This window comes from Carettochelys insculpta, chromosome 10, assembly GCF_033958435.1.
Source record: "Carettochelys insculpta isolate YL-2023 chromosome 10, ASM3395843v1, whole genome shotgun sequence".
NCBI classification, from domain to species: domain Eukaryota; kingdom Metazoa; phylum Chordata; order Testudines; family Carettochelyidae; genus Carettochelys; species Carettochelys insculpta.
The window spans coordinates 1,491,550-1,503,848 of record NC_134146.1 but is presented as its reverse complement, the minus strand read 5'-3'; the positions used below and the strand labels follow the sequence as shown (position 1 = coordinate 1,503,848).

Below are 12,299 nucleotides of genomic sequence, written 5' to 3'. Positions count from 1 at the left end.
ACAGGCGCGGGCGGAAGTGAGCGCGGCGCTCGGGCAGGAGGGGCCCCGCCGGGGCTCCAGCGCGCCGCCGCTCACCGCAGGAACACGGCCCTGAGCGGCGCCCCGGCCGGCCGTGCGCCCCGCGCTCGCGACAGCGGCTGTCGCGGCTACTTTGCGCGAGGAGAGAGGGACGGAAGCGCTGCCATCTTGGTTATGGGCAGAACCGGCCCACGATCCCGGAAGCACATGCGCTGCAGTGGCGCGGCGCGAGCCGCCGACGGAAGGAGCGAGCGGCGCGGTGCTATGACGCAATCATAATGCGCCGGAACAGGCGGTGGGGGAGACGCGACTGGTCGGTGCCGTGAGAGGTAATACGACCGCCCGCCACCCCAGCCCCGTAGCGCGGTAGGAGCCGAGCCGATTGGATCGGCTCAGATCGGCCGGGCCTTTCCCCTCCCCCGCTCACCCCACCCCCGGCCTTTCTCCCCACACCGCCGCTCTCCGTTCCACCCGTCTCCCGCCTGCTCGGGTGACTGCGCAGGCCCGGGACGGAGTCCTGCTCCGCATCGCAGCGCTTGTTTTACACCGTGTGCGCGGGCCCCGGTGGTTAGGCTGGGTCACGCCGCACCCCTCAGTAGCAGTTACCTGACCTAACCCCCGGTGGGGACAGCGGGTCTTGTGTCACCAGCTGCACAGCGGGAGGAAAGTTTCCTGCCAGCGTTGACAATAGCTTTGATGCAGTTGTTGGGCTGCACTGCTCCGACTCTGGAAGTGTGCGGTTAGGTCAGAGAATTTTCTCCCCCGCTGTCTTCAGTAAGTAAGTGCATTAGAAACTTTAACTTATGTGTAGTGATCACACCTTGAGACTCCAGGGACCGCACTGTACTCTGCATTATTACATGCAGACAATGAAAAGAGGGTCCCTTTTGCAGAGGGTAACTTCCATCTAGACAGCTACTGAAGATTAGCAGAAAGTGCTTTGGCATAGCTCATGGACCGAACGTGGCACTTCTCACAGCAAGGAGGGCTGGGGCACAATCGTAGAGTCCTTGGGCTGGAAGGGAACTTAGGAGGTCGTCTAGTCAACTATATCATCCCAGCCAGAACTTTCTCAAGCTGAGACTTAAAAACCTCTAGGGATGGAGATTCCATCACCTGTCTCGGCAAAGCATTCCAGTGACTCTCCACTCTCCTGGTGAAATACTTTTTCTTAATATCCAAACTACACTTGTCCTTTTGTAACTTCAGACCATTGCTTCTTGTTCTGCCATCTGTCACTACTGAGAAGAGACTCTCTCCATCCTCTTTAGAGTGCTCCTTCAGAAAGTTGAAGGCTTCTGTCTAATCATCCCATCTTCTCTTCTGCAAACTAAATAACCCCAAATCCCTCAGCCTCTCCTCATATGTCATGTGCTCCAGCCCCTTACTCATTTTTGTTGCCCTCTGCTGAACCACTCTAATGCGTCCACTTCCTTTCTATATTGGGAGCCCCAGAACTGGACAGAGTACTTCAGATGTGGCTTCATCCAATGCTGAATAGAGGGGAATAATAACTTCTCTAGATCTGCTGGAAATGCTCTTCCTAATGCACCCCAGTATGCCATTAGCTGTCTTGGCTACAGGGGCACACTTGATTCATAGCCAGCCTCTCATCCACTGTAATCCCCAGGTCCGTTTCTGCTGCACTGCTACTAACAGTGGATCCCAAGCACGTAACACGTCCCCTTGTTGAACCTCATCAGATTTGTTTTGGCCCAATCCTCCAATTTATCTAGGTCAGTCTGGACCCTCTCCCTACCCTCCGATGTATCTATCTGTCCCCCTAGCTTAGTGTCATCTGTAAATTTGCTGATGTGATCTCCATGTGTTTTCAGAGATAACAGCTAAAGTCTCTGCAATGACATCTGCCAATTCCCTCAGTACCCTTGGGTGCATTAAATCTGGACCCATGGAATTGCGTGCATCTAGCTTTTCTGAATAGCTCTTAACCTGTCCTTTCCCAACTGAGGACTGTCCACCTCCTTCCCATACTGCACTGCCTAGTGCCGTAGTCTGGGAGCTGACCTTGTCTGTGAAGACTGAGGCAAAAAAAGCCTTTCCCACATTATCTGTCACCAGATTACCTCCTTCATCCAGTAACAGCCCCACACTCTCCTTGATCACCGTCTTATTGTTCACATGCCTGTAGAAACCCTTCTTGTTGCCCTTCACATTCCTTGCTAGCTGCAGTTCCAGTTGTGCTTTCGCTTGTCCTAATTACTCCCTGGCATTCTCCAGCCATATATTTATACTCCTCCTTCGTCGTCTGTCCAAGTTTCCCCTTCTTGTACGCATCCCTTTTAAGTTTCAGCTCATCTAGAATTTCCCTTGTAAGCCAAGCTGGTTGCCTACCATATTTGCTTTTCTTACTGCACATCAGGATGGTTGTTCCTGTGCCTTCAGTAAGACTTCTGTAAAATATTGCCAGTTCTCCTGAACTCCTTTCCCCTTCATATTAGCTTCCCAGGTGATCCTGCCCATCAGTTCTCTTAGGGAGTTGAAGTCTGCTCTTCTGAAATCAAGGGTCTGTATTTTACTGCTCACCTTTCTTTCTTTTGTCAGAATCCTGAAATCTACCATCTCATGATCGCTGCAGCCCAGGTTGCCACCCACTTCTGTTTCTCCTACTAGTTCTTCCTGGTTTGTGAACAGCCGGTCAAGCTGCACACAGCCCTGGTCAGTACCTTCAGCACTTGTACCAGGAAGTTATCCCCAACATTCTCCAAAAACTTCCTCGATTGTCTGTGTGCCGCTGTATTGGTCTCCCAACAAACATCTGGGTGATTGAAATTTCTCATGAGAACCAAGGCCTGTGATTTGGAAGCTTCTCTTAGTCGTCTGAAGAAATGCTTGTCTCATCTCCGTGATCTGGTGGTCTATAGCAGACACTAACCAAAACATCACCTCTGTTGCTTACACCTCTATGCTTAAACCAGAGACTCTTCACTGGCTTTTCTCCCTCCATATAGTGGAACTCTGAGCAATCATACTGCTCTCTCACATACATCGCAACTCCTCCTTTTCTCCCCTGCCTGTCCTTCCTGAGCAGTTTATACCCTTCCATGACAGTGCACCAGATACGTGAGTCATCCAAACATGTCTCCATTATTCCAATCGTTTCATACTTCTTTGAGTGTGCCAAAGTCTCCAATTCTTCCTGTTTGTTTCCCAGACTTCTTGCATTTGTGTACAAACCTTAGATAATTAGCTGATTGGCCTACTTTCACCTTTTGAACCAAGGATGGTCTTTTGTTGTTCCTTCCTTTTTCCCCTTTATAGTGTCAGTACTGTTTGAGCCCAAGTACCAGCTACTGTTTTTACCTTTACAAGAGTCTGTTTTACCTGAAGAACACTAGCATCTCATACCATACGTGTTACTGAGTTAGCCAAGCACACATGCATTCCTAATACTTCATTGTAGTAGAAAAACCTCTTGTGTAACATCTGTTTGCTTTCCTTTACAGACTCCCTTGCAATATCATGGCAGTCAAGTGGAGAGATGGACATTCCTCTTCTATATTGTGCTTGAATGTAAACAAAGAAGGGCTGGTAGCTTCTGGAGCAGAGAAAGGAGAACTCACGATCTGGAATGAGGAAGGGATTCGTGTAGAACAGATACAACTCCCAAGGGTAGATGATGTCACCTGTGTTGTATTCTCTCCCACCTGCCCCAGCAGGCTGTACACCTCCCATGGTGAAACCATTAGCTTGCTGGATGTCAGATTCATCAAGGGGCCAGTTGAATGCTTCCAGCTGAATGAGGAAGAGATCAATTGCCTTGCAGTGAATGAGACTGACAGCATCCTGGCTTCTGCAGATGACTCTGGGGCAATAAAAATTATGGACTTGGAAAACAAGAAAATCAGCCGGTCCTTGAGGGGGCATTCAAACATCTGCTCCTCAGTTGCCTTTCGACCTCAACGCCCTCAGAGCTTTGTGTCTTGTGGACTGGACATGAAGGTGATTTTCATAGTAGAGGGTGGATGATGGCTTGAGAACTTAAATGTCATCCAGATACAAGTTAAAGATATTTGCTGTACTACTTTTCCATTCTAGGATAATTAATTTGATTCTCCAACCCTTTTAATGTGGCCCCAGCATGATAATCAGCAGTGTAACGAGGATGTTCATAATGTTTTCTTCATAGCACTTAGCTTGTTTCTCTTGTTGCTTTCCTTTAAAGAGTTGCGAAAGTAGGAATTAGAGCAGGAATACTTGGGCTTTTCAGCCACAAGTGTCTCTCAATGTGCCTCTTGCAGCTTTTTACAGCACGTTAAAGTATGATTTAATTATTAACCAATCAGAATGCTTTCTCTGCATATCACTGAATACAGTATTCTGTCCACAGGTGTTGTGGAAAGTGGCAACAGAGCTAAAATAAGCAAATAGCCTAAGACAAAGGGGAACAGCCCTTGGATAGTTGTGGACAAGGACTTCAGTCTGTTGTCAGCAAAGAGACCGCTGGTCAACTGCGTGCCCATCACCGAAAGCCTAAATCAGCTAGGCTGGGTCTACAGTTGCCATGGAAGGTTCGATCTTCCAGGGTGCCATTCCACGTATGCGCAAAACGGCACATTCCAGGGTCACTGTCAACCCTGGAACTCCTTGCAAGTGGCAAGGGTTAAGGAGTGCCGGTGGGAGGAGCACTCTCATCAGCATTCTGCAGTGAGGACAGGGACAAATATCGATGGCTGCAAAACTGATGTTTGATATGCAATTGGCATTACCTAAAATTGCATAGCCGCTGTCGATATTCTAGATAACTGTAGACCCAGCCAAAGGTTCAGAGGTTTTGTCTGGTGTGGAGAAAAGAAAAGAAATCTTGACAGAAGGTGGCAGTAGAGAACTCTGCATTACGTCAGCTCTCATTCTTTTTCTTTATGCGTGCTGACTTTTCCCAAGAGACTAATGCAATATTGCAAACAGAACACTGTGATAGGTTTTCAAAATGTGCTAACTTGTGAACCTAGTGTTCTGACATTTAGTGCAGATTTATTAAAAGCACATTTATATGATTGGTACGTACAATAATAACGGGGTTTGTTTAAAATTTCAGGATTTTCCTTTGCTTTAAATAACTTCATAGATGCTTGAAAATGAATTCAGTTACTTATTTAAATTTGTCCTGTTACCTCACTTCAAATTCCAACTTTTATTTTAGGTTTACTAATTAGGACTATATTTTTTTTAAAGAAAAATATTTAAATATTACTGAATCGCATGAACTTTGCAAAAAGACAAGGAAATTCAGTGTGGGGTCTTATCCTGATTTTGGCAGTGAACTCTTTGCTAATCCTATAATGGAAAAACACAGCTCAGCTTACTCTGAGTATGGAGATTTTGTTTTCTTTTGTTTTTTTGTTACTTGATGGCATATAATGCACAGGGGACTAATACAAATGTAATGCAAACATCATCCCAAACACAATGCCATACCCAGGTTTGGATAGCTTGTTGGGATACTGTCTGCTGAGACTCATTCGTCCAGATAGTCCCCTTCATGCAAAAGCACTACTTCTGTATGTAAAGGCGTTGAGGTTCAAACCCTGATGCTGGATATCTATTTCCACATCACGAGGGATAGAATATACCTGGGATTGGCATAGCTATCTATTCGTCACTGCTGCTCTATTTACTTGTACCTAAATTTTAAGACAAGAAGGCTATGTATACTCTTGCCCCCCTCTTTGAAGGGGGCATGTTAATCAGGGTGGTGGGAGATTACTAATGAAGTGCTGCAGTACGTATGCAGCCCTTCATTAGGCAAATTCTCCTCCGTAGCAACTTTGCAGTATTAAACTTGGAAGTGCCAGCAAGCTGTGTAGCCGCAGGCTCTTCAAAGTGCCTTTGCTCCCCAAAGTTTTGGTGAGTACAAGCACTTTGAAGTGGCACAGGCACTTCAAAGTGCCCGTTTGACTCTTTGAAGTTGCCGCAGGGGAGAATTTGCCTAATGAAGTGCTGTATATGCATCGCAGCACTTCATTAGTAATTTCCCATCACCCTAATTACCATGCCCCCTTTGAAGCAGGGGGCAAGTATAGACCTAGCTAAAATGTAAAAAGCCATGTTAATCCTATTATTTTAGCTGCATATATACTATTAATTCCCACTAGCACTCTCACATGTGTCATGATCTAATTAAAGCTGTAATTCAGTAAAGGCCAACTTTTTACATAATCGTCCAGATTTGGAAAACTGGTTGCCTAAAGGTCCTTATATTTAAGAATTTTGATAAATAACCTCAAAAGTGCTGAGTACCCAAAAAGTAATTGAAATTAATGGGAGGTGCAGGTACTCAGCACCTTTTGAAAATCAGACCACTTATTGTGTCGTACCCAAATATAGATTTAGGAGCTTAACTTCACAGACCAGGTTTCAAAATTTGGGCCAGAGTTTTGGCCTTTATGTGTCTTTTTCCTCACATATAGGGGGAGGGAATAGACATTTTAGTTTCTGATGCTTACTTGTGCTCCTGTAGCTCATTAATATAATTTGTTTGCATTACCTGGCTTGTCTGTAGTTCTAACTTGCAGTTCTGGAAGTCAGATGCGCCATCTGAAAGCAAACGTATTCCATTATGGGGATTCTGCAGGAGGTAGAGTCTTACTAAGTTTTATCATCTGTAGAAGTGTTCTTGCCTGATTCTAATGATATGGGAAACTGTTCTAATCATTTTGTATTGTCACATCAAATAAGTGAAGTCAAATGTTCCGTGAGGTGAGTGTGGAATTTGAGTTGTGTTTCCTCTCTGCCTCTGCTAATGGGATCCATGTAGGTAAATCTGGGTGTGGTATTGGAAACTGAGGAGTTGCCGTTAAAAGGGCACTATCGTGCTAAAATTGATAACATTTTGTTTATATTTTACTCAGGTAGGCTAGTGAAACTAGACTGGCCTCATTCTTATCAGTTTCATATCTCATGCGCTAGCACAATGCCACACTGAAGGAGGCAGTGGTGTAGTGTGATGAATTGGGAATTTATCTGTATAAATAGTGGATTGTGCGTGACATTATGAACCCTGTGTTTGTCAAGCTGCAAACTTGATTTTGAACATGCAGCCTTTTGACTTCTCTACACTGTGATTGCTTCCATGCTGGCTTAAATAAAAACTCTAACGGCGAACAGTAGAAGAGAGTAGTTGACTCCTAATTATCCAGTCATGGGAAATCTAGTCATTCTAGACAAGAGTGGTTCTAGCCCTGGGAAGGGCTTAGTGGGAGAAGTCACCTTGACAGCCAAGTCACCTGTAGGGTTTGCCTTCATCTGGGGAAGCTTCAGCCTTCCATGCTGGTGTCACCTAACCTGGAATGCTGAAGGTTTGAGAAGACAGAGGATGCTCTGCCAAGTGGGGATTGGTGGCCATCTGTTCTAGTCTGTGAGCAGATCACTCACCATGGAACACCTAGATGGTACTCCAAGGAAAGGACAAGCTAGAAGATGAGGAATTTTGCAATTTCCAATGTTTGTTTTGTACGATCTGTAGCCTCCTGTGCTGTATAGATTAAAGAGCCATGGTGCTAGAATCGGTGCAAAGCCTGACTACTGGTTTGCACTGAGCACTCGTAAGTTTGTCCCTGAGACAGTTCAGGTAAAATTAGTAACTTCACACTTTGGGTAGAGTTCAGGGAGTGGCGTGTGTTTACATACCGGCGGTCTGATAGGCTAGTGCAGCACTCAGAGGGGCTAGCCCAAGGGCAGTACATTCCAATGCTCAGAAGGAGGTAACAGAAGCTCTGCAATCTGAGCATCAAAGGGCTCATCGATTGGGGCAATGGCTGGATTCCATTCAGGGTCCTGGAACTTGAAACACCCTGGGTGTATAGATCACAGAGTCTTGAATTCTCCTGAACTGTTAGCACGTTATCGTGAAAATTAGTTAGTAATTACGTGGTGTTCAGATACCTTCAGCATGCTCTCCAAAGTCATCAACCCCCCACACCTATGAAGCATGTGTTCTCCCTATTTTACAGGTAAGGAAATGAAATGGGTCACCAAAGGCAGCAGATGCCTCTAGAAGCATTCAGTGTGGTCTCTTCACCACCCACCTTTTGGGTAGGTCAGGTCAGGGTCAGGTCTTAGATACCCCAAGTATGGGTGTTTCAGCAACTAAGTCATGTTTTGTGGTTTGATTTGAAGGTTATACTGTGGACTCTGCAGAAATCTCGCCCGCTGTGGACTATGACCCTGCAGGAGAACGAAGCAGAGGAAGTGGGACAGCAATCAGCTGGCCAGTTCTTTAACCCTCCCCTGGGCCACTCTCTATCTGTTGCAGCATGTGGTAATGTCGTTGGTTGTGGAGCTGAAGATGGTAAAATCAGGATCTTCAGAGTAACAGGTGTCAAGTTTGAACAAGAGCTGGGATTTAAGGCTCACACTTTGGGCGTGTCACAGGTCCTCTTTTTGCCAGAAGTATATTGGCTGCTTTCTGGAGGAAATGATGGCAAGGTGTTACTATGGGATGTCAGCAATGCAGCGGGGAAACAACTGAAGAGTCCTGTGAAATCCATCCACAGGAGAAAGGCCAGAACACCAACTTTCACCAAGAGAGTTGGAGAGCCTAACGCAATGGGTACAACTGAACATGCCAGAGTTTTACCTAAACTAAGCATAGAACATGGAGAGAAGGTGAACTGGATTTCATACTCTGAGATCAAAGGCTTCAGGAGGGTGTTAGTTGCTGATCAGAGCAGCTGTATATCTGTGTATCCTCTGACAGCAATCTAGACATGCTTTTAAAGAAGTCTTGGCAAGTAGCTAGACTTTTTGAGTTGTTGTGAGCTGGCCTTGGTTCCCTGCAGAACACACTCCTCTTTGTTACAATAGAGAGTAAATTTCCTGTATCGTAAATAATTTCCAGTTCTTCTGCATGTTTAGAAGTGGCCAGGAATTTGCTGTGCCCCATAAATTACGTGGCTTTCTTTTTCAGGAGTGCCATATCTTCATTGTGAATATCTTCTTGTGGGGTTGGAAGAAGGTGCATCCTGAATATAGGCATGACTGTGTATGACATGGATGGAGAGGAATTGCAGGCTCGAAAATGGGCAGATGCTGGGGCAGTTTCATGGTGTGGGTTGTATTATTTTATGTTTGTCTGCAAATAATATATTTGATATTAAAGATATTCAGTCCTGCAGAAAAACAGGGCCTTTATGTAGAAATTAAATCACTGGGTTTGGTAAGCTTAGCTGAATGTGTAATTGACTGGAGTCCTCCAAAATTGCTGCACTATAACAAAATTATTTATTTTCCTTCTTTGCCTTCTCACCTCCTAAGTTCTTTGCTTTCCCTATTTCTAGCAAGGGACTAAATTGGACATAATCTCAGAAATACAGCAACTGAAAGTGTTTGCCAGCATGTTTGAACCATTTTTAATAAGGATAATATTACTGAAGTAGGTTAAATGGCTAAATTGATATACAGTTCATCATGAAGTGGAATTTTCAGACAAACAAAGTGGGAGGGGATGTTATTTGTCGTGTCCTTTAAATTCATGTGTTACAGAAGCAACCATATCTTTTAAATCCATCTCAATAAAGGCTTTTTCCCTCTCTGTGCTCCTGCTATTTCCTATGACTATCCTACGTAACCCTGTATGCTGTGCAAAAGTAGGAAGTTCAGCATTTTATAACTTAAATGCCAGACGCAATAAAAATACAGAGGGCCAGATGCTGCTGTCTTCCTTACACAGTGTCCCTGATTTCAAAGGCTCCATGCATGATTAGGGCAAGCAGGCTTTCACCCTACGTGGAAGTTAGCTTACCAATGTCAGGGGAGGTGACCAAATGTGAATCCTGTGCCTTCAAAGTTATTTCATAAACTCTAAGGGTGTGTCTACACTAGGAACTAACTTCAAAGTTAACTTTTAAGTTAGGCACTACTTCAAAGTAGGCAGCAGAGTCTACACAGTTTCCCTTTCTTTGAAGTTAACTTTGAAATAGGGAGCCCAATTTCAAAGTCCTTACTCCATTCCTGGGAATGGAGTAGTGCCCTACTTCAAAGTTTAACTTTGAAGTAGGGTGTATGTAGACATTTAACTTCAAAATTGCTTACTTCTAAGTTGTACTTTGAAGTAAGCAACTACAAAAATAACTTTGAAGTCTAGACACAGCCTAAGTATTTATGGGGGGTGCAAATAATTCAGAAAATTTATTTTCCCAGGATATCCTGTATCGCTAATGTGCTGTACAGTTCGGAAACCAGTTGGATGTTTGGTTATTTTCTTCTCATTGAATATACGTGTAAAAGTGATCTTTGCCAAAAACACTGAACTTTGAAGTATTTCTGACATTACGAGTAAGATTAATTCATGTTTGTCAGTTAGAAGCTGTTTTGGGAGCAAGTGGTGAGAGAGTTGGAGAGACGGAATGTCTTTTTATTATAAGAAAAGAGTAAAACTATGAAATACTTGGGAGTCATTCCCTTTTGGCTCCCTGAGCTATCCACTGTACATCTTATGCATCAGTAAAGATTAAAATATTCTTTACAATCGTGTATGTTTGATACTGTCGTCTTATCCTCTTCTTTTGAATATTTAACACTTACAAATTTCCAGGTTGACATGGTAATGCCTGTGATCAGAATGTCAAGATATAAAAGTAGCTGCTCTATGGCAGTGGGAATCTTCGTGCTGCTCTCATCTTTTGTGATCCTCACATCCTGAGCAAAAGGACAGGAATTTACTTAGCAATTAGGAGGTCTCATTCATCACTTCAAACATCGTTAACATTCCTCACAGCCACACAGGAAGCTATGGGAATAGGGGGAACAAGAAATAAGGTGGAGCCAGAAAAGGGAAGAACCTGAGAGGAAATGGCAATGCAATGAAGGTCCCGTAGCAGAGAAAGAAAAAGAACTAGAAATGGTGCATGTTGTTAGGGTTAGCAATTGATGTTTACATCTGACTCTTTACCCACCAACCGAGACCTATGCCGGCTCCTCCTATATCTCTGCACTACCACAGCTCATGGCGGGTCAGACATGGTAGGGTCCAGCCTCCCAATCTGAGGATGAAAAGGAAGTCTGAGGTTAAAAAATGACAAAAAGCCTTATTTCTAATTTCTCAGATCTAGTGATGCTAGTCTGCTAGCGCACAAACATTTGTGGTGTCCAGAGTAGCATGGACAAATGTCTTCGCTAACTTAACTGGCAGTCAACTTAAGTGAAATGAGTGTAGTGACAAACCTTTGAGTCCTGTGATGTCAAATTTCACTAGATACCCAGCCATCAGCAGTTTTCCAGCTTAGACGGTCTGTGTATTTGTTATATAAGGCCACACTTTGTTTTATAAATACATTTTAGGCCATGGTTATACACCTGTCCCCCCTGTCAATACCAGCTTCCATTGTCCACTTCTCCCATTTTCTACAATTTTCAATAGCTCCCTTCTGTTTCCTTTGCTGTGCCTCACACTTAGGAGAAGCTCTCTCTCACCCTTCTCCAAGTCCATATCACTTTCCTTTGGAACCCACAGAAAATATGATCACTGTTAGATTGCTGATGTCCTGAGACACTGCCTATTGTCTAGTGGATACAGCACTTGACTGGGACTTATTGAACCTGAGCACTTTTCTGGGACTGCTGCTGGCCTGCCAGGTGACCTGGAAGGACGTTGTTCTGTGTCTTTTTCCCTACATGTAACAATACTTACCATACTACCTTTGTAAATCACTTTCAGAGCTACAAATTATAAGCACTATATAAGAGCTACATGCAGTGCTATTGTAGCCATGTTGGTCACAGGATATTAGACACAGTGGTTGAGGTAATACTTTTCATTGGATCATTATGGGTGCGTCTACTAGTGCATTCCTCGTTCGAAAGAGGTATGCAAAGGAGGCATAAATTTGCATATTTCACATATTTGCATATTCTAATTTCAAAATAGCTTCTTTCAAAAGAAGACAGCCAGTGTAGATAAAGCTGCTCTTTTGAAAGTAAACCCCATCTTCGAAAAACTCCTTCCCTTTAAATAAAAGGAAGAAGGATTCTTTTGAGGATGGGTTTACTTTCAAAAGTGCAGTGTCTACACTGGCTTTCTTCTTTCAAAAGAAGCTCTTTTGAAATTAGAATATGCAAAATGAGGTGCCAAATATGCAAATTTATGCCTCGTTTCCATTTTCAGTTTGCCTCATTTGCATAGCTCTTTCGAAAGAGGAATGCAAGTGTAGACACACCCTGTCTGTTGCCAAAAGAGATGAGCTTGTCTTTCACAACAGAAGTTAGTCCAATGAAAGATCAACCTCACTCACCTCATCTCTACATGAAAGCGTGGTACGTTTCTA

General features: G+C 44.1%; 1 protein-coding gene across 3 annotated transcripts; it reads left to right on the top strand.

Moving 5' to 3' along the window:
* The first annotated feature begins 38 nt into the window (after positions 1–38).
* WDR53 (WD repeat domain 53) lies at positions 39–10,509 on the top strand. 3 transcript variants are annotated; one of them, XM_075003998.1, is made up of 4 exons: positions 39–347; positions 2,581–2,694; positions 3,483–3,978; positions 8,155–10,509. In XM_075003998.1, the coding sequence occupies exons 3-4, from the start codon at positions 3,499–3,501 to the stop codon at positions 8,740–8,742; spliced, it is 1,068 nt and encodes a 355-aa protein (XP_074860099.1). In that variant the 5' UTR covers positions 39–347; positions 2,581–2,694; positions 3,483–3,498; the 3' UTR covers positions 8,743–10,509. The 3 variants fall into 3 exon arrangements, with proteins under 3 accessions (XP_074860099.1, XP_074860098.1, XP_074860100.1); XM_075003997.1 differs by lacking the exon at positions 2,581–2,694; XM_075003999.1 differs by lacking the exons at positions 39–347; positions 2,581–2,694 and adding an exon at positions 2,725–3,099.
* Positions 10,510–12,299: the final 1,790 nt, after the last annotated feature.

Excerpts from the sequence above, each read along its gene's own strand:
- WDR53 (XM_075003997.1), top strand. The coding sequence starts at position 3,499 with ATGGCAGTCAAGTGGAGAGATGGACATTCCTCTTCTATATTGTGCTTG. Across the intron at positions 3,979-8,154 it reads CTTGTGGACTGGACATGAAG|GTTATACTGTGGACTCTGCA; the intron begins GTGATTTTCATA and ends TTTGATTTGAAG.